Source organism: Schistocerca nitens, chromosome 1 (genome assembly GCF_023898315.1).
Source record: "Schistocerca nitens isolate TAMUIC-IGC-003100 chromosome 1, iqSchNite1.1, whole genome shotgun sequence".
Classification (NCBI taxonomy): Eukaryota; Metazoa; Arthropoda; class Insecta; order Orthoptera; family Acrididae; genus Schistocerca; species Schistocerca nitens.
This window is the reverse complement of record NC_064614.1, coordinates 713943984-713962248: the sequence shown is the minus strand read 5'-3', so window position 1 is coordinate 713962248 and position 18265 is coordinate 713943984. Positions and strand designations below refer to the sequence as shown.

The 18265-nt window shown below is 40.7% G+C and overlaps 1 protein-coding gene across 3 annotated transcripts in view; it reads left to right on the top strand.

The window, feature by feature from the left end:
- Window positions 1-18265, top strand: part of LOC126259901 (protein-L-isoaspartate O-methyltransferase domain-containing protein 1-like) — a 50828-nt gene that overhangs the window by 15459 nt on the left and 17104 nt on the right. For all 3 annotated transcript variants that reach the window (XM_049957004.1, XM_049956996.1, XM_049956987.1), the window contains one exon: window positions 16574-16677. In XM_049957004.1, the coding sequence (XP_049812961.1) occupies window positions 16574-16677 (104 nt within the window). The remainder of the gene's footprint in view (window positions 1-16573; window positions 16678-18265) is intronic.

Below are 18265 nucleotides of genomic sequence, written 5' to 3'. Positions count from 1 at the left end.
GTGAACAATATCACAAAAAGAAAAATGGGTATAAATATTCTATATCTCATTTTTGTTATAAAATGCTTTTGAACAAAATTATGAATTGTTTTCCCACTCACTTATAATGTTGCAAATTAATTATTTTGATACAGAAATACCATTTTTGCATGACATTTACTTAAAATCAGTGATCAGTTTAAATAGTTAAGTGTCCATGATTTTTTGACCTTGAGAGGAGAGTTAGGTCTATCTTAAAAATTGTCGCATATTTTGAACAGACAAGTATTGCCTACTCTGATTGTACATTCCCTAAGTGCAGTGACAAGCTAACGAATCATGAAATTTTAGAACATGTGGGATGAGGGTTTTGGAGAAAATAATTTCTAAATAACCAAAAATTTTCAGATTCTTTCATGTTTATGTACAAGTATTTTGACAGTTTAAGAATTTCATGCGTTAGCGTCATAGCTGACTATTAGCAGTCCTTCCATTTATCATTTTTTCAAGACAGTTAACATCCTGCGATTATTCATATTTTCAAAACATAATTTTGAAATTCACAAAAAGTTACCAATTTTCATGTTTATTTTTCCAAAAAAATGAAAAAAAGCTCAGTGTGTATGTATTAGCTATGTTTTATAGTATTGGGAGCAAAGTATTTATTGAGAATAAATTCAGATGTCTATCACTTTTGGTTTCTTTATTACAATTTTTCAATTTCCCCTTTTGTTATGGCATTTTCATAACTACTCTCATTTAGAGAGGTCTGCAGCATTATAACAAATCATCATAAAATCAAAATATTGTAGTTTTTGAGAGGTATCATGTGGAATTTCAAGATATATTTTTTCAGCAAACTCTGAAATAGTGATGTGACACATTCACTCTTGACCTGTATGACTTGAGATGAAATCGTTCAGTAGTGTCATCACTATTGCCTGTAGAGCATGGAATTATGGGTTTGATTCCTGGCTGGGTCAGAGATTTTGTTTGCTCTGGGCTACGGCTTTGTGTTGTCCTAATCTTTTCATCTCGTCCCCCAGTTGCCAAAGTGACATAGAGAAAGGCTTGCACAAGTCAATTGAACTATCACAGATTGGGTGTCTTGGGTGATAATGCCATACGATCATTTCATTTTCATTATATAATTGTAGAAGAGGAGCAGATATAGCCAAAATGTCAAGAATGTTTGGCTGTTTGTAGGGAAATTGTAACAGCTGGGCTTTCTATTTAGCAAAAAACAACATTACTTGGGTAATAGACCAGATGTCTGGTTTAAAAATGTCAGGTTCTTCTACAGGCATAAGAGACTCTCAAAATCCAGACATCTCAGCTAACTTCAGTACTTTTGAAATTTAGTTGTCAACATAGGGCATTGAGTTAGGACTGCAGGAAAGTATAAAGATGACCAAGATGGTGTGATAATTCGGTACAGTATACCAGAAGAGAATGGTGCAGAATTCCTATATTATTAACATCAGGTAACAAACACTTTTAAGCAAAATGTAGGGCTCTCCCACGTTACCCGATTTCAATTCTCCAATGGATAAACCTTGAGAGGGATGGTCATATTATTAATGGGGTGCCAGACAATGGTTCAGATCACATCTGTGATTATGCAGCCAAGTGTTTCAGCTTACGTATGACTGGAATTATAGTCACATTATTATAAAGATTGTTGCTCTTTAATATACTGGTGTGAAACAAGCTGTGGATCAATCATTCCAGTAACTTTTTACACAGAGACAGAAGACTCATTCATGAGCACACGGGTGTGACTAATAAGAAGTATGAAAATGTAATATAAATACAGATGAGTGGAAGAATAAACATAATTTCAGCACGTTTTCTAAATGTATCATACCATCACATTGACAATTGTGAAAGTTAAATGAGAACTCTATGGTGGTAGGAGTGCGGGTAGGCTACTACAAACAGCATAGTGAATGTATTATTGTGGACAAGATAGACACGAAGCCCACGCCTACTACAATAGTAAAAGTTTATATGCCAACTAGCTCTGCAGATGATGAAGAAATTGATGAAATGTATGATGAGATAAAAGAAATTATTCAGGTAGTGAAGGGAGATGAAAATTTAATAGTCATGGGTGACTGGAGTTCGAGAGTAGGAAAAGGGAGAGAAGGAAACATAGTAGGTGAATATGGATTGGGGGGAAGAAATGAAAGAGGAAGCCATCTGGTAGAATTTTGCACAGAGCATAACTTAATCATAGCTAACACCTGGTTCAAGAATCATAAAAGAAGGTTGTTCACATGGAAGAATCCTGGAAATACTAGAAGGTATCAGATAGATTATATAATGGTAATACAGAGATTTAGGAACCAGGTTTTTAATTGTAAGACATTTCCAGGGGCAGAAGTGGACTCTGACCACAATCTATTGGTTATGAGCTGTAGATTAAAACTGAAGAAACTGCAAAAAGGTGGGAATTTAAGGAGATGGGACCTGGATAAACTGAAAGAACCAGAGGTTGTACAGAGTTTCAGGGAGAGCATAAGGGAACAATTGACAGGAATGGGGGGAAAGAAATACAGTAGAAGAAGAATGGGTAGCTTTGAGGATGAAGTAGTGAAGGCAGCAGAGGATCAAATAGGTAAAAAGAAGAGGGCTAGTAGAAACCCTTGGGTAACAGAAGAAATATTGAATTTAATTGATGAAAGGAGAAAATATAAAAATGCAGTAAATGAAGCAGGCAAAAAGGAATACAAACGTCTTAAAAATGATATCGACAGGAAGTGCAAAATGGCTAAGCAGGGATGGCTAGAGGACAAATATAAGGATGTGTAGAGGGTTATCTCACTAGGGGTAAGATAGATACTGCCTACAGGAAAATTAGAGACCTTTGGAGAAAGGAGAACCACTTGCATGAATATCAAGAGCTTTGATGGAAACCCAGTTCTAAGCAAAGAAGGGAAAGCAGAAAGGTGGAAGGAGTATATAGAGGGTCTATACAAGGGCGATGTACTTAAGGACAATATTATGGAAATGGAAGAGGATTTAGATGAAGATGAAACGGGAGATATGATACTGCGTGAAGAGTTTGACAGAGCACTGGAAGACCTGAGTCGAAACAAGACCCCCAGAGTAGACAACATTCCATTACAACTACTGACAGCCTTGGGAGAGCTAGTCCTGACAAAACTCTACCATCTGGTGAGCAAGATGTATGAGACAGGCGAAATACCCTCAGACTTCAAGAAGAATATAATAATTCCAATCCCAAAGAAAGCAGGTGCTGACAGGTGTGAAAATTACCGAACAATCAGTTTAATAAGCCACAGCTGCAAAATACTAACGCGAATTCTTTACAGACGAATGGAAAAACTAGAAGAAGTCAACCTTGGGGAAGATCAGTTTGGATTCCGTAGAAATACTGGAACACGTGAGGCAATACTGACCCTACGACTTATCCTAGAAGAAAGATTAAGGAAAGGCAAACCTATGTTTCTAGCATTTGTAGACTTAGAGAGAGCCTTTGACAATGTTGATTGGAATCTCTCTTTCAAATTCTGAAGGTGGCAGGGGTAAAATACAGGGAGCGAAAGGCTATTTACAATTTGTACAGGAACCAGTTGGCAGTTATAAGAGTCGAGGGACATGAAAGGGAAGCAGTGGTTGGGAAGGGAGTAAGACAGGGTTGTAGCCTCTCCCCAATGTTATTCAATCTGTATATTGAGCAAGCAGTAAAGGAAACAAAAGAAAAATTCGGAGTAAGTATTAAAATCCATGGAGAAGAAATAAAAACTTTTAGGTTCGGCTAAGACATTGTAATCCTGTCAGCGACAGCAAAGGACTTGGAAGAGCAGTTGAACGGAATGGACAGTGTCATGAAAGGAGGGTATAAGATGAACATCAACAAAAGCAAAACGAGGATAATGGAATGCAGTCGAATTAAGTCGGGTGATGCTGAGGGATTTAGATTAAGAAATGAGACACTTAAAGTAGTAAAGGAGTTTTGCTATTTGGGGAGCAAAATAACTGATGATGGTTAAAGTAGAGAGGATATCAAATGTAGACTGGCAATGGCAAGGAAAACGTTTCTCAAGAAGAGAAATTTGTTAACGTCGAGTATAGATTTATGTGTCAGGAAGTCGTTTCTGAAAGTATTTGTATGGAGCGTAGCCATGTATGGAAGTGAAACATGGACAATAACTAGTTTGGACAAGAAGAGAATAGAAGCTTTCGAAATGTGGTGCTACAAAAGAATGCTGAAGATAAGGTGGGTAGATCACATAACTAATGAGGAGGTATTGAATAGAATTGGGAGAAGAGGAGTTTGTGGCACAACTTGACAAGAAGAAGGGACCGGTTGGTAGGACATGTTCTGAGGCATCAAGGGATGACAAATTTAGCATTGGAGGGCTGTGTGGAGGCTAAAAATCATAGAGGGAGACCAAGAGATGAATACACTAAGCAGATTCAGAAGGACGTAGGTTGCAGTAAGTACTGGGAGATGAAGAAGCTTGCACAGGATAGAGTAGCAGTCTCAGGACTGAAGACCACAACAACAACATGGTGGTAGCTAACATATTATTGAAGTATTGGTAAAAGAAGAGAGGAAGTGGTTACGTGTGTATGGAAAAACGAGATTGAAGCCCAAAGTCTTAATTCAGAAAGTACTGTGTTGAACACCTAATATTACACTGTTCCACAGTAATGGAAATTAAAAAAAAGAAGCAGGTCAGCAGTGCTGACAATGTATTTTGTACAAACAGTACATAATTTAAATTTTATCACACAGAATAATCATAAGATTCTCTAGAATTTAATAGGGAATAATTTTAGGGAGTTTAATACTGATAATCTGTTAAACAGTGCATATGGAATACTAACAATGTTGTCCATAAACAGTTACAATCACAACCTTATAAAGATTAAAAACATGGTTTGTCAATGATAAGTTTTCATATCCAACAGCATACAGTGATTTGGATGTAGAAAGTATTTATAAATGGTTTGCCTAGCCATGTAATTATTAACGAAACCCACTGTTCACTTGGGTTTAAATATTAAAAGAACATAAGACACAACAGGACCATTTAGCCAGAATATTTAGGTATAATTTGCAGGTAGAAGTATGGCAAGAGATTAACCAAGCAGATATGAGAGATACGAATTTTTAACTCCCTTTTTAATTACATTTGTACAGCAGTATCTATTGTGTCATCGATTAAGACGGTCACTAAAATTTAATAGAAACATTATTAAAGGCTGTATAATCGATTAAATTTAGAATCTTCTGCCAGGAAAATAGAACTCCATTTCTAAAGACTGGCTATAATCAAAAAATGAAACTCCTTTTCCTACAATACTCCAAAAATAATTACACTGAACACAATAAGTATTACACAAAGAACTAACTGAAACTAGTCAACTATAAGCATAGCGAAGAAACAGATAAAAGCAGTAACACAGAATAGATTTATTTCCCAGATGACAACTGTGTCAAGTTACCAAATTGGAAAGTTGGTCACTAAATGCCGTGACCTCTTCCTAACAGTGACAGGGAATGTAGAAATTGGCAATACATAATCATTATTTTCGCTCATGGACCTTATAGTCATGACCAATTTCAAACAATGGAAAGTTCAAGTTGGAATATCAACAATATTATGAAAAGTATTGATGGCTACTCACCGTAAAGATAATGCATTGAGTTGCAGACAGGCACAACAAAAAGACTGCTACACGCTGAGCTTTCAGCCAAAACCTTCGTCATAAAAAGAAAAAAACATACACACATTCACAGAAGCGAGCACACCTCACATACATAACGGCTCACTCGGCTGCAGCAAGTGGAGACAGCAGTCGTGTATCCAAGAATGACTGGATCATATTGCCAATGTGGTTTACTGAGTCACCAGTACCTTCATGCCAAAGTGTTACGGACTGCTCCATGTAGCGGCAAGTAGCGTTTTGCAATCAGAGACAGGAGTGCTTCTGCATGAAGGTTGAAGTGCATACCAGCTACTGTGAGCCTTGTAGACTTTTGAGTGGTAAAGTAGAACATCATCAGGAGATTAACGTGAACAGGAAGAAATCTGGTTGTAATTCATTCCACAAAAATCATTGATTACAGTGGTGTACATCACAAGGATCTCAAAGAGCATTGAGATATTCCCCATTAAAGTTATAACAAGGGATGCTTATTCATGCGAATAAAGCAAGCATTGCCCAGAGCACAGCAGAGTAATTCTTCTAGATTCCCACCAATACCCCCAGAAGCCACCTTTATTCTGCTATCAAGCAGCTGCAAAGGGTATTGTTTGGAACTTCTCTTGTATTGGCAACAAAGGTTGTAGATGCCCTTTATCTACATGGGAACAGGACACGGTATTGTCTGTGGCATGTTATGTTTCAGTGGCTGGCAGCCTGCAGTTCACAGCCAGTCCCTCGAAACTTACTTTGTGCATCCTGCAAAGCTATCATTATTTTGGTCTGATACATAAGATGAAACTACCAGAGGTTTCATATGTTTTTTATACAAAAATATACGTTTTAAAACAACCAGTCAGAACTGGAGCCAGTAGGTTCAATGCGGTCAGTGTGCTTCACTGTTAACAATGACACCAAATTTATATTTTTGGTCGCAGACTAATGTGGGACCATCCACAGCGACATGATTACAAAAGTAAACTCGGGTATTACATTTTTTAATGTTTGTCATGCAGCACAAGAGATTTATTACAAAGAAATGTATAGAAGTGTTTCTTCTTCAGGTTGCAGTGCCTTTTTCACCAACTGCACTGCACTGTAGTCAGTCAACACTTTTATAGATGCACTTCAAATGTTGCAATAGCAATATAATGAAAAGGATAGTTTCTGCTTGCTATACAGAGGAGATGCTGAGTCACAGAAAGGCACAACAAAAACATTGTCAGAATGTTAGCTTTCGGCCGTCAAGACCTTTGTCAAAAAAAAAAAAGCGCGCGCGCAGACGCATGCAACTGCAACTCACACCCACATGACCTGTCTCTGGCACCTGGAGCCCGACTACGAGCAGCAGCACATTATGGGAGAGGCAACCGGTGGTGGTGAGGGGGAGGAGGCTGAGGTAGAGAAAGGGATGGATAGCAAGGTAGGGGTGGGGAACGGTAAAGTGGTGGGCAGGGAGAGACGGGGGGGGGGGGGTAGTGGAAAAGAGAAGTAAAGGACTGGGTGCATTGGTGAGGTGCCGCAATGGGAACTGTGAAGGGGCTAGATGGGAAAGGACAATGACTAACAAAAGGTGAGGCCAGGAGGGGTATGGAATCATAGGATATATTGTAGGGAAACGTCTCACCTGCACAAGTTAGAAAAGCTGGTGTTGGTGGGAAGGATCCAGATGGTGCAGGCTGTGAAGCAATCATTGAAAAAGAAGGATGTCGTGTTGGTGGCATGCTCAGCAATAGGGTGGTCCAGTTGTTTCTTGGCAAGAGTTTGTCGGTGGCCATTCATGATTACAGACAGCTTGTTTGTCATGTCCACTTAGAATTTAGCACATTGGTTGCAGCTTAGCTTGTAAATCACTTGACTGGTTTCACAGGTAACCCTGCCTTTGATGTGATGGGTGACATTTGTGACTGGATGAGAGTAGTTGGTGGTGGTGGCGGCGGCGGTGGGAGGATGTATGGAACAGGTCTTGTATCTATGTCTATTACAGGGATATGAGGCAAGGGGTTGGGAGCAGCGGTTGTGTAGGGATGGATAAGGATATTGTGTGGGTTCGGTGGGTGGCGGAATACCACTGTGAGAGGGGTGGGAGTGATAGTGAGTAGGAAATTTCTCATTTCAGGGCACAACAAGAGGTAATTGAAACCCTGGCAGAGAGTGCAGTTCAGTTGCTCCAGTCTTGGGTGGAACTGAGTCTCTCTTGAAATATACAGAGGGCCTCTCTGAGGCCTTTACTGACTGTAATTACCCTCCCAACCTTGTACAAAAACAGATCTCCCATTCCTTTTCTTTCCAGTCACCCAACACCTCCCAAAGTCCCACCATACAACCACAGAGGAGCATGCCTCTCATGACTCAGTACCACCCAGAACTGGAGCAACTGAATTGCATTCTCCAACAGGGTTTCGACTAACTCTTGTCGTGCCCTGAAATGAGAAATGTCCTACCTACTACCCTTTCCACCCCTCCCACAGTGGTATTCTGCCACCCACAGAACCTGCACAATATCCTCATCCATCCCTGCACAACTCCTGCTCCCAACCCCTTGCCTCATGGCTCATATTCCTGTAATAGACCTAGATGCAAGACTTGTCCCATACATCGTCCCATCACCTGCTCCAGTCCAGTCACAAACATCTTGTACCTATCAAAGGCAGGGCAACCTGTGAAAGAAGTCACGTGATTTACAAGCTAAGCTACAACCACTGTGCTGCATTCTATGTGGTCATGACAACAACAAGCTATCTGTCAGCATGAATGGCCACAGACAAATTTGGGCCAAGAAGCAACTGGACTATCCTGTTGCTGAGTCTCTCTGTATATTTCAAGAGGGCCTCTCTTGAGGCCTTTACTGATTGTAATTACCCTCCCAACCTTGTACAAAAACAGATCTCTGTGGCTGATCATGCCGCCCAACACATCATCCTCCATTTCAATAACTGCTTCACAGCCTGCGCCATCTGGATCCTTCCCATGAACACCAGCTTTTCTGAATTGCACAGGTGGGAACTCGCCTGCAATACATCCTACATTCCCGCAACCCTCCTGACTTCAACCTTTGTTAGTCATTATCCTTACCCATCTAGCCCCTTCCCTGTTCCCATTGTGGCACTTTAGAGCCCTCTATTCCACCAATGCACCCAGTCCTTTACTTCTCTTCTTTTCCGCTACCCCGCCCTCTGTCTAACCTCCCGACTGCACCTAGCTGCCCCTACTGTCCACCTTGCCCTGCATGCTCCCTGAGCACTTTACCATCTACCACCCCTCCCTTTTTCCGCCCCAGCCTCTTATTCCATACTAGAACCGGTTGCCTCTCCTATAATGCACTGCTGCTACAATTTTTGTGTGATAGTCCTTCCTGAGTAGTCACTGCCCCCCCCCCCCCCCCCCCCGCCCAAATCAGTCTTTGACCAGTTTGATGCAGCCCACCATGAATTCCTCTTCTGTGCCAACCTCTTCATTTCAGAGTAGCACTTGCAACCTACATCCTCAATTATGTGCTGGATGTATTCCGATCTCTGGTTTCCTCCACACTTTTTACATTCTTCAGCTCCCTCTAGTAAGATGGAAGTTATTCCCTGATGTCTTAACAGATTTACTATCATCCTATCCCTCCTACTTTTCAGTCTTTTCCATGTATTCCTTTCCAGTTCTCTGCAGAACCTTATCAGCTCACCTAATTTTTAACATTCATCTGCAGCACCACATCTCAAATGCTAAAATTCTTTTCTGTTCCAGTTTTCTCACAGTCCTTGTTTTACCACCATACAATGCTGTGCTCCAAACGAATATTCTCAGAAATTTTTTCTCAAGTTTAGGCCTATGTTTGATATTAATAGACTTGTCATATTCAGGAATCCCCTTTTTGACAGTGCTAGTCTGCTTCTGCTATTACTGGTTATTTTGCTGCCTAGATAGCAGAATTATTTATGTTCACCTACTTTGTTACCATCAATCCTGATGATAATTTTCTTGATGTTCTCATTTCTGCTGCTTCTCATTACTTTCTTCGATTTATTCTCAATTCATATTTTGTACTTATCATTAGATTCAGCATAATATCTTACCTCGGTGGAAGCCACCATGATGTTTGCATCAGTTTCACAATTTATCTTTTTAAACTGTGACTTGACAATATAATTGATCTCTTCTTTTTTGAAAATGGGTACAGAAGCCTTTGTTTCTGTGTAAAGGATTGAAAAGAAAGTATTTTTCCATATTTTAATGCAAAAGTGAAAGAATTTATATTTTAAAGGAAATTTATCAAAACAAATATGAACCATTATGTTACACTACATTTTGCAGTTATTGATGAAAACGTGTAATTGAGTCATTATAAAACTTGTACAATTGATGGAAGAAAAACTTCAAAAGTGATTTTCATAGCTTTCTTTTGAATTCAGCTTTACACCATTAAAAGAGTTCTATGGAGATGGAAGCAAAAGGTAACTGGATGCTACAGTTCTGGTTTGTAAGGTGGAAGCAGTGACTTACAAGGAAGTTCTCTCAATTTTTTTAGAGTCATCAGAAATATACAGATGTGTATACAATAGAAGACTGCATGATGCACTGTTAATGATCAGTTATGGTTGATTTCTTTGAATTGATTAGTGTAATCTTTCCAGCTGTCGACAATTAAGTTCAGAATTCAATATAGTAGAAGAATTATTCTCAGACCTCTGTGCAGTCTCGACATAAAACAGCAGCACTTTCCTTGCACCGGTCCTTACTTTTTTCCTTTTACAGTGCTACATTGTTGTAGGTGCACAATTTTTTTCGTCTGTAATAAGCAGTTTCAAAAATTGATTTTGCCACAGCTATTTTTCACAGATAGAATTTAAATCCAGCATCAACTTGTGTGGAAAAGAGCTGTTATTTTACAGCCTAATCTAAATGGTGTAAAAATTTTATGTAGTAGATGTTTATTTCCTGGGAGATTTTGCAGCTGCTAATTTACCAGTGTTGCTCAACATCTTTCAGTATTTCATCAACTTGGTTGAAATTATTGACCTGCATCTTTGATATAAAAACATTCTGTCAAGAAAATTTTAGTTGGCTTTATGTCTCATGCATTGGTACCACATGATGTACAAAACTATCAGAAATATTTTTGGTAATGTGAACCTCACTCATCCCTTTGTTATAAGCAAATTCCAAAATGTATTTGCTTTTTTCATATTTTCACTCAGATTTAAGACACATTATCTTTTCTTGGGTACATTATGCCCAGGAGGTGACTGATAGAAATAATTTTTCCAGAATTATCAGAATTATTCAGTTGTGGAGCCATCAGCTGCGAAATAAGGAGAAATTTGCTTTCCAGGCTTTTATGTTGGTTTTTTTATCTAATTTGCATTGATGTTGATGTGTAAATTCTCTCTTCTGCATAGCATGGCTGCTGACAGTCACCATAATCTGAGAGCAATGGTGAGTCGCATGCCGAAAGGCTGTAGGTGTGGCCAGCATCGGCCAACACATGGAAAACTTTGACAAGACGCAGTGTGAAGACTGGGATGTGGCTTGAAGGAAGGGAAAAATGTGATCTGTAGAAAAAGAATAGTTGCCCATAATGGCAGCACAAATAGCAATGATTCTCGTGTCTCTAGCAGCAGAGATGTTGCCACATGGTTCCATGGTGGCTGCAGGAGATGTGGCGGACAAGAAATGCAGTATGCATATGTTGTGGTCGAGCTGTTTATCTTGCATCTCCTGTGGCGGTATTGCCAGCAGCCTGAAAGCAGTGGATCCCAGGGGACACAATATGCCTTCCCCCTTAAAAAGAGGCAGCTCAAAGGCAGAGCAGCTGCCGCTGCGATGAAGCGGCCTGGGACAATTGAACCAGCAGTGGCCTTGACAGGCATTGGTGGCCCATGACAGGGCAACACTTGATCAGTGACAGTAGTCTGAGATGTGACAATGCCGACAGGCCAGCAAGGCATCCGATGTGGCATTGGTGCTGCTGACAGGAAAAGGCTGCCATGCCAGGGACCTGAGCATGTTCATCATGAAGGAAGGCAAGCCAGCTGCCGGAAGGCAATGACACTTGATGAGACCAGGTGCTGCCCGGGTTTACGTTGAAACTTCCATAAGCACCCCACCACGTGCCAGAGGACGAGGAGGAGGAGGAGAGGTAATGAGATGGTTGTGTCAACCAAGGGAAATATGGCAGGAGGCAGCAATGTAGGAGCAGAAGAATGAAATGATGCAGAAAACACAATGGTGGCATCGACATATCTAGTGACAGTGGGGAGTATGGCAGCAAGGGGATGGGGGAGGGGGAGTGCGTCAGTTGCTTTGGGGTCAGTGGAGAAGGAAGCATCTCCACAGGCACCCTATTCAACACCACTGTAGCAACAAGGGTGGCTGCAGAGGAGCCTGTGGTGACAAGGCTAGCTGCAGTAGGGTGCATAGTGGCAGCGGTGGCCAGAGATGCATTTGAAACCAATGTTGTTAGAAGCAGCAGACGACAGAGCAACCCTGCAGGTGTCTGATCAAACAACAGTGCAGTGACAAGGGTGGCTGCAAAGGAGCTGGTGGTGGCAAGGAACACAGCAGCGGGATGCCAATTAATGTGCCCAAGGTAGCTAGAATAAATAAACCTCATGTATGCTTAAAACTGAATACAACAAAAGAGTCATTTGGACGTGAATCTGCACTGATGTAGCACTGGAAACTTCTTAAAAGGGCAATGTCAGTGCATCCCTATCAGTCTATCAGTGAGGAGCAGTAGAGCTCGACAATAATCCAGGAGACACATTCTGGTGAGGTTCAAGCTCGTAAACAGTTGGAGGTAACGTGGTTGCCATAGAGAGATGGGCTCCATCACACAGACCACACGTGTTATCCAGGAGTGATGGCAAGTTGTGCACTGATGGGCCATGGGTGCAGCTATTGTCAGCACCAGTCTGGAGAATTCGCACAAGGTGCAGGTTGTACCGGCACATGTCTAATATGCAGATTGGTTCTTTCCTTTCATGTGTAACAGTATATTTTGCTTCCAAGAAAATTATATTATTTTTGTTAAGACTGCATTGTATTTTGAACCCCCTTTTGTAAGTAATCTAGATATAAAGTGAATTAGTTTAGTATGAACTCCAGTAGTCTTGTTTACACTGCTGCAGAGCAATAGAGTAAAGGAGGAGGAAAGTAACTTCCGCATGATGTTTTTTTTGCCAAGTAATATAACTTGATGCTACTCGGAACATACATAGAAAAAACTGCTACAGTATAATGAAGAGAGTAACTGAAAGAAATATGCAATGAAATATACAGGAATGACACTTTTATTCAAAGACAATAATTACTCTGAAGTTCCCATGATTCATGATGGACTACTGGAAAATACGAACAGTGGGAGATGGTGCTTAATAGGGTTGTGTTTGATCTCGTGGGCGACAATGCTAGATGGACCATCATATGGTGACAGGTCGGAACACACAACACCCAGGAAATTGTCGAACATGATCGCTTTGGTGGTCCAGATGTTTTGGTGTGAGGAGGCATAATTTTGCTTGGGGTTAAAGACTTACTAATCTTGGAACACAGTACCCTCGCCAGCCAACATTTTTGTGACTCTGTACTCCTTCCCCATGCGTGTCTTTTCATGAGTACATTCGTCCCTGGCTTTATCTTTATGGCGTTGAACTGCACAGAGCGCAGGTGTGGAGCTCTTGAAATGAGAGAATATTATGCGAATGGACTGGCCTACCTATTTCCTCAACTTAAATCCCATGAAGCACATGTGGGGTGCATTGAGTGACATATTCCAGTAGTTGTCAACTGCTCTGGTAGAAAAAACCTCAAGAACTCTTTACCAACCTTGTGATTGGTATGGGAGTACATTTCAGAACATGTATTGCCATCTGTGGTGATCACACACCATATTATGAACCATGTCTTGCCTTTTGTGTATATGGGGCCACCATCATAAATTGCTGTGACTGCAGTGTAATTATTGCCTTTGAATAAAATAGTAATCTCTGTTCATATCATTGCATATTTCTTTCAGTTATCTTCTGCGTTACACTATAGCAATTCTTTCTATGTATCACCCTTAAAGTTACTTTCAACTGTGTATTTTTCTGAATGGTCTTCTAACTGTTGAGAGATAAAGAAAACACTGTCATATTGAAATACTTTTTTTCGTGGTAAGGTGCTTCGTAATTAATTGATTATCTGAAAATCCAATAATCTCACAGTTGAGCAATGTTATGTGTCAGTAAAAGGAAGGTGGGAAGAATAGGGTTTAACATCTTGTCAGTGACAAGATGATCAGAGATGGAATACAAGCTCAAATTGGGCAAGGATGAGAAGGAACTAAACTTGCACTTCCAAAAGCACCATCCTGGAATATGTCTTAAGCAGTTTTGGGAAATCGCAGTAAATGTAAATCTGCATTGCTGGATGGTCATTTGATCCACCATTCTCTCAAATATGAGTCCTGTGTCTTACCACTGTGGTATCTCACTTGCTTGTGTGTCAGTAAAGGCTGTCTACCTTCATTACAATCTCAAGTTAGTTAACTAGAAAGAATAGGCAAAAGAAATATGTAGGTAGTAACTTTTATTGTAGCAGCAAAACTTTTTCAACCGTCTATTTTCTCATAGTGATAGCAATGACAAGATGTTACAGAAGTTTGGAAAAGAGGACATAGTAAGAGAGAAAGATAACAAGTGACATTAGAAAAGAAAAAGTGATGTAAAAGACCTCTTGTGCTATGTAGACATTTCGTTTTTTCTGCCATTTTTTCCCTCTCTTTCCTTTTCATCTTATTACACAAACCCGATTCATCTCGCCATGTGTCTAACACTCCAACAAAGTGAGTTGATTATGATACTGGACTCGTATTCATGTGGTCTGGGATTTATTTCCTGGTCTGGCAATACAGGTTTAAGTTTTCTGTGGTTTCTGTGAACCACATGAAGCATATGCTAGGATGGTTCCCGTGAAAATAACACACTGTTTTTTTTCCCAACCTTCTCTACACTGAGTTTGCGCTCAGTCTCTAATGACCATCGCATCAACATGACATTAAACATAAAGCAGCCTTTTTTTAATCCTCCTTTTTCCACACTAAGTGTATCAGCTAATCTTTTGCTTGCTTTATACACTAGATTACTACTATAGTCCCTCATTTGTTACTCCACTACCCTTTTTGAAACTGAATGTCTTTTCCAATACATATAATTGGAAATGGCTTCTGAACTGGCACATTTTTTCTCATTAAGTTAAGATTGAAGTAACATTCTGTTTTTCTTAAAGTGGCTTTGTGTGTCATTATACAACCATCTGACGTAATGGAAGCATTTCCCTATTTTGCAGTCATTCTTTCATTTTGATGTTTATGTATACAGTTATACATATTTACTGAACCTGCCCAAGAACTACCCACTATCTTGTAACGACAATACATTGAGGTGACAAAAGTTGTGGGATATCTCGTAATAGCCGGCTGGAGTGGCCGAGCGGTTCTAGGCGCTTCAGGCCGGAACCGCGCTGCTGCTGCGGTCGCAGGTTCGAATCCTGCCTCGGGCATGGATGTGTGTGATGTCCTTAGGTTAGTTAGGTTTAAATAGTTCCAAGTTCTAGGGGACTGATGACCTCAGATGTTAAGTCCCATAGTGCTCAGAGCCATTTGAACCATTTTTATCTCTTAATATCTTGTCTGACCTCCTTTTGCCCAGTGTAGTGCAGCAATTTGATTTGGCATGGACTCGACAAGTAGTTGGAAGTCCCCTGCAAAAATATTGAGCCCCACTGCCTCTATAGCTGCCCCTACTTGTAAAAGTGTTGCCGGTGGAGGATTTTGTGCACAAAGTGACCTCTCGATTGTCTTCCGTAAATGTTAGGTGAGATTCGTGGTGGGCAATCAGGGGCCAAATCATTCACACAAATTGTCCAGGGTATTCTTCAAACCAGTCGTGAACAATTTTGGCCCAATGACAAGGCTCATTGTCATCCATAAAAATTCCATATTTGTTTGGGAACATGACATCCATGAATGGCTGCAGATGGTCCCCAAGTAGCTGAATATAACCATTTTTAGTCAGTGATTGGTCAGTTGGACCAGAGGACCCAGTCCATTCCATACAAATGCAGCCCACACCATTATGGGGCCACCACAAGCTCGCACAGTGCCTTGTTGACAACCTGGGTCCATAACGTTATAGGGTCTGCACAACACTCGAACCTTACCATCAGCTCTTACCAACTGAGATCATGAATATCTGACGAGGCCACAGTTTTCCAGTTGTCTAGTTTCGAACTGATGGTGTTGAGCCCAGGAGAGGCACTGCTGGTGTTGTCGTGCTGTTAGTAAAGGCACTCGTCTCAGTCGTCTGCTGCCATAGCCCATTAATGCTAAATTTTGCTGCTCTGTCCTAATGGATATGTTTGTCATTCATCCCACATTGATTTCTGCAGTTATTTCACACAGTTTTGCTTGTCTGTTAGCACTGACAACCCTATACAAACACCGCTACTCTGGGTTGCTAAATGAAGGCCATTGGCCACTGCATTGTCTGTGGTGAGAAGTAGTGCCTGGAATTTGGTATTTTCGGCACACTCTTGACCCTGTGGATCTCGAAATATTGAATTCCCTAATGATTTCTGAAGTGGAATGTCCTAAGCGTCTAGCTCCAACTACCATTCTACATTCAAAATCTGTTAATTCCCACTGTGTAGCCATAATCACGTAAAAAATCTTTTCACATTAATCACCTGAGTGCAAATGACAACTTTGTCAATACACTGCCCTTTTATACCTAGTGTATGCAATACTGCTGCCACTTGTATATGTGCATTTCTCTTTCCCATGAATTTTGTCATCTCAGTGTAACTTTATAGTTCGTTTTGATATTACCACTAATATCAGTTTTGGTTATCATCATCATAGTTTCCATTGCTTTCTTTTCAGGAAACTGTCTGAATCTGGGTTCAGATGTGCGGCAGTATGACAGGGTTTACTGTGGAGCAGGATGCCCAGAAAACCATGAGAATTACATGAAAAACCTCATTAAGGTAATTTGTCTTTCCATAGTTTCAGAAGTTAAAGTTTACAGCAACTTCAGAAACTCATGGTACTAATGATGTAACATACTAAAATAATTAAGAAGAGAATCACCCTTGATACATGACTGCTAAGGAAGACTATGGCTGTTTTGGATAACGAAAGTGATTATACACTATTAGGTTTCTATTATCTTGTGCAGCTCTCTGTACATGGGTAAGAGCAACAAGATAAGATGTAATAGGGACTGAAAAGCATATTATGGAGGTCAGATGGAGCAGTACTGCAATCCATAGTGGCACTGTGCAAGAACACTTGTACTGACTACATCAGCCTACCTGAGCTGATTGAGGAGATTCGCTTGCAGGCTCTCTCCTATGACTCATTCAGAGATGTAAAGGTATCACAATATTGCTGGTGTATTTTTATCTGACCAGGTAAGCTTTCATTAAGTTTAAAATTGTGAGGCACAGAATGCTCAAAATGAAAATCATTGTAATAGTATAAGTGAAACTCATCTAACTTTTGAGTAGTTTGTTGAAAGCAGATGGATGTTACTATAAAACAGAGAAATCCACCTCAAAGAAAAATAGCATTGAATTAGGAGAAAGACCACATAAACTCACTTTCAAATCATGTCACCTTACCATGTACCTTATACTCCTGTAAGTGGCCCTTTCATCAAATGTTACCAACATAGGTGCTACGTACTCCAACTTCATTGCCGGCAAAACATAAATTACCACAGGGTGATCCTCATTACCAACAAACACTGTCTGCCTGTGTCCATTCATGCGAATGGACAGTTTGTTGCTGGTCATTCCCACATAGAATGCGTCACAGTGTAGGCAGGTCAGTTGGTAGATCACGTGGGTGCTTTCACACGTGGCTCTGCCTTTGATCGTGTACATCTTCCGGGTTACAGGACTGGAGTAGGTGGTGGTGGCTAAACATGCCTTGGTGCACGGCCAGCACATCTTGGCACAGTGTTACACCGTCCGGGTTATCTGGATACTTCCCACTAACACCAACCTATCCGAACTCCGGAGATGGGAACTTGCTCTTCAATATATCCTCTCTTCCCGTTATCCACCAGGCCTCAATCTCCGCTAATTTCAAGTTGCCGCCACTCACACCTCACCCGTCATTCAACAACATCTTTGCCTCTGCACTTCTGCCTCGACTGACATCTCTGCCCAAACTCTTTGTCTTTAAATGTGTCTGCTTGTGTCGTCTGTATATGTGTGGATGGATATGTGTGTGTGTGCGAGTGTATACCCGTCCTTTTTTCCCCCTAAGGTAAGTCTTTCCGCTCCCGGGATTGGAATGACTCCTTACCCTCTCCCTTAAAACCCACATCCGTTCGTCTTTCCCTCTCCTTCCCTCTTTCCTGATGAGGCAACAGTTTGTTGCGAAAGCTTGAATTTTGTGTGTATGTTTGTGTTTGTTTGTGTGTCTGTCGACCTGCCAGGACTTTCATTTGGTAAGTCACATTATCTTTGTTTTAGTGTGCTGCAGGTAGCAGCAGGTATGCTGGTACGCTCTATTTTGCTGCTTGGTTCTCATAGATCCTCCCTCACTGCACTAGCACTTCCGAAC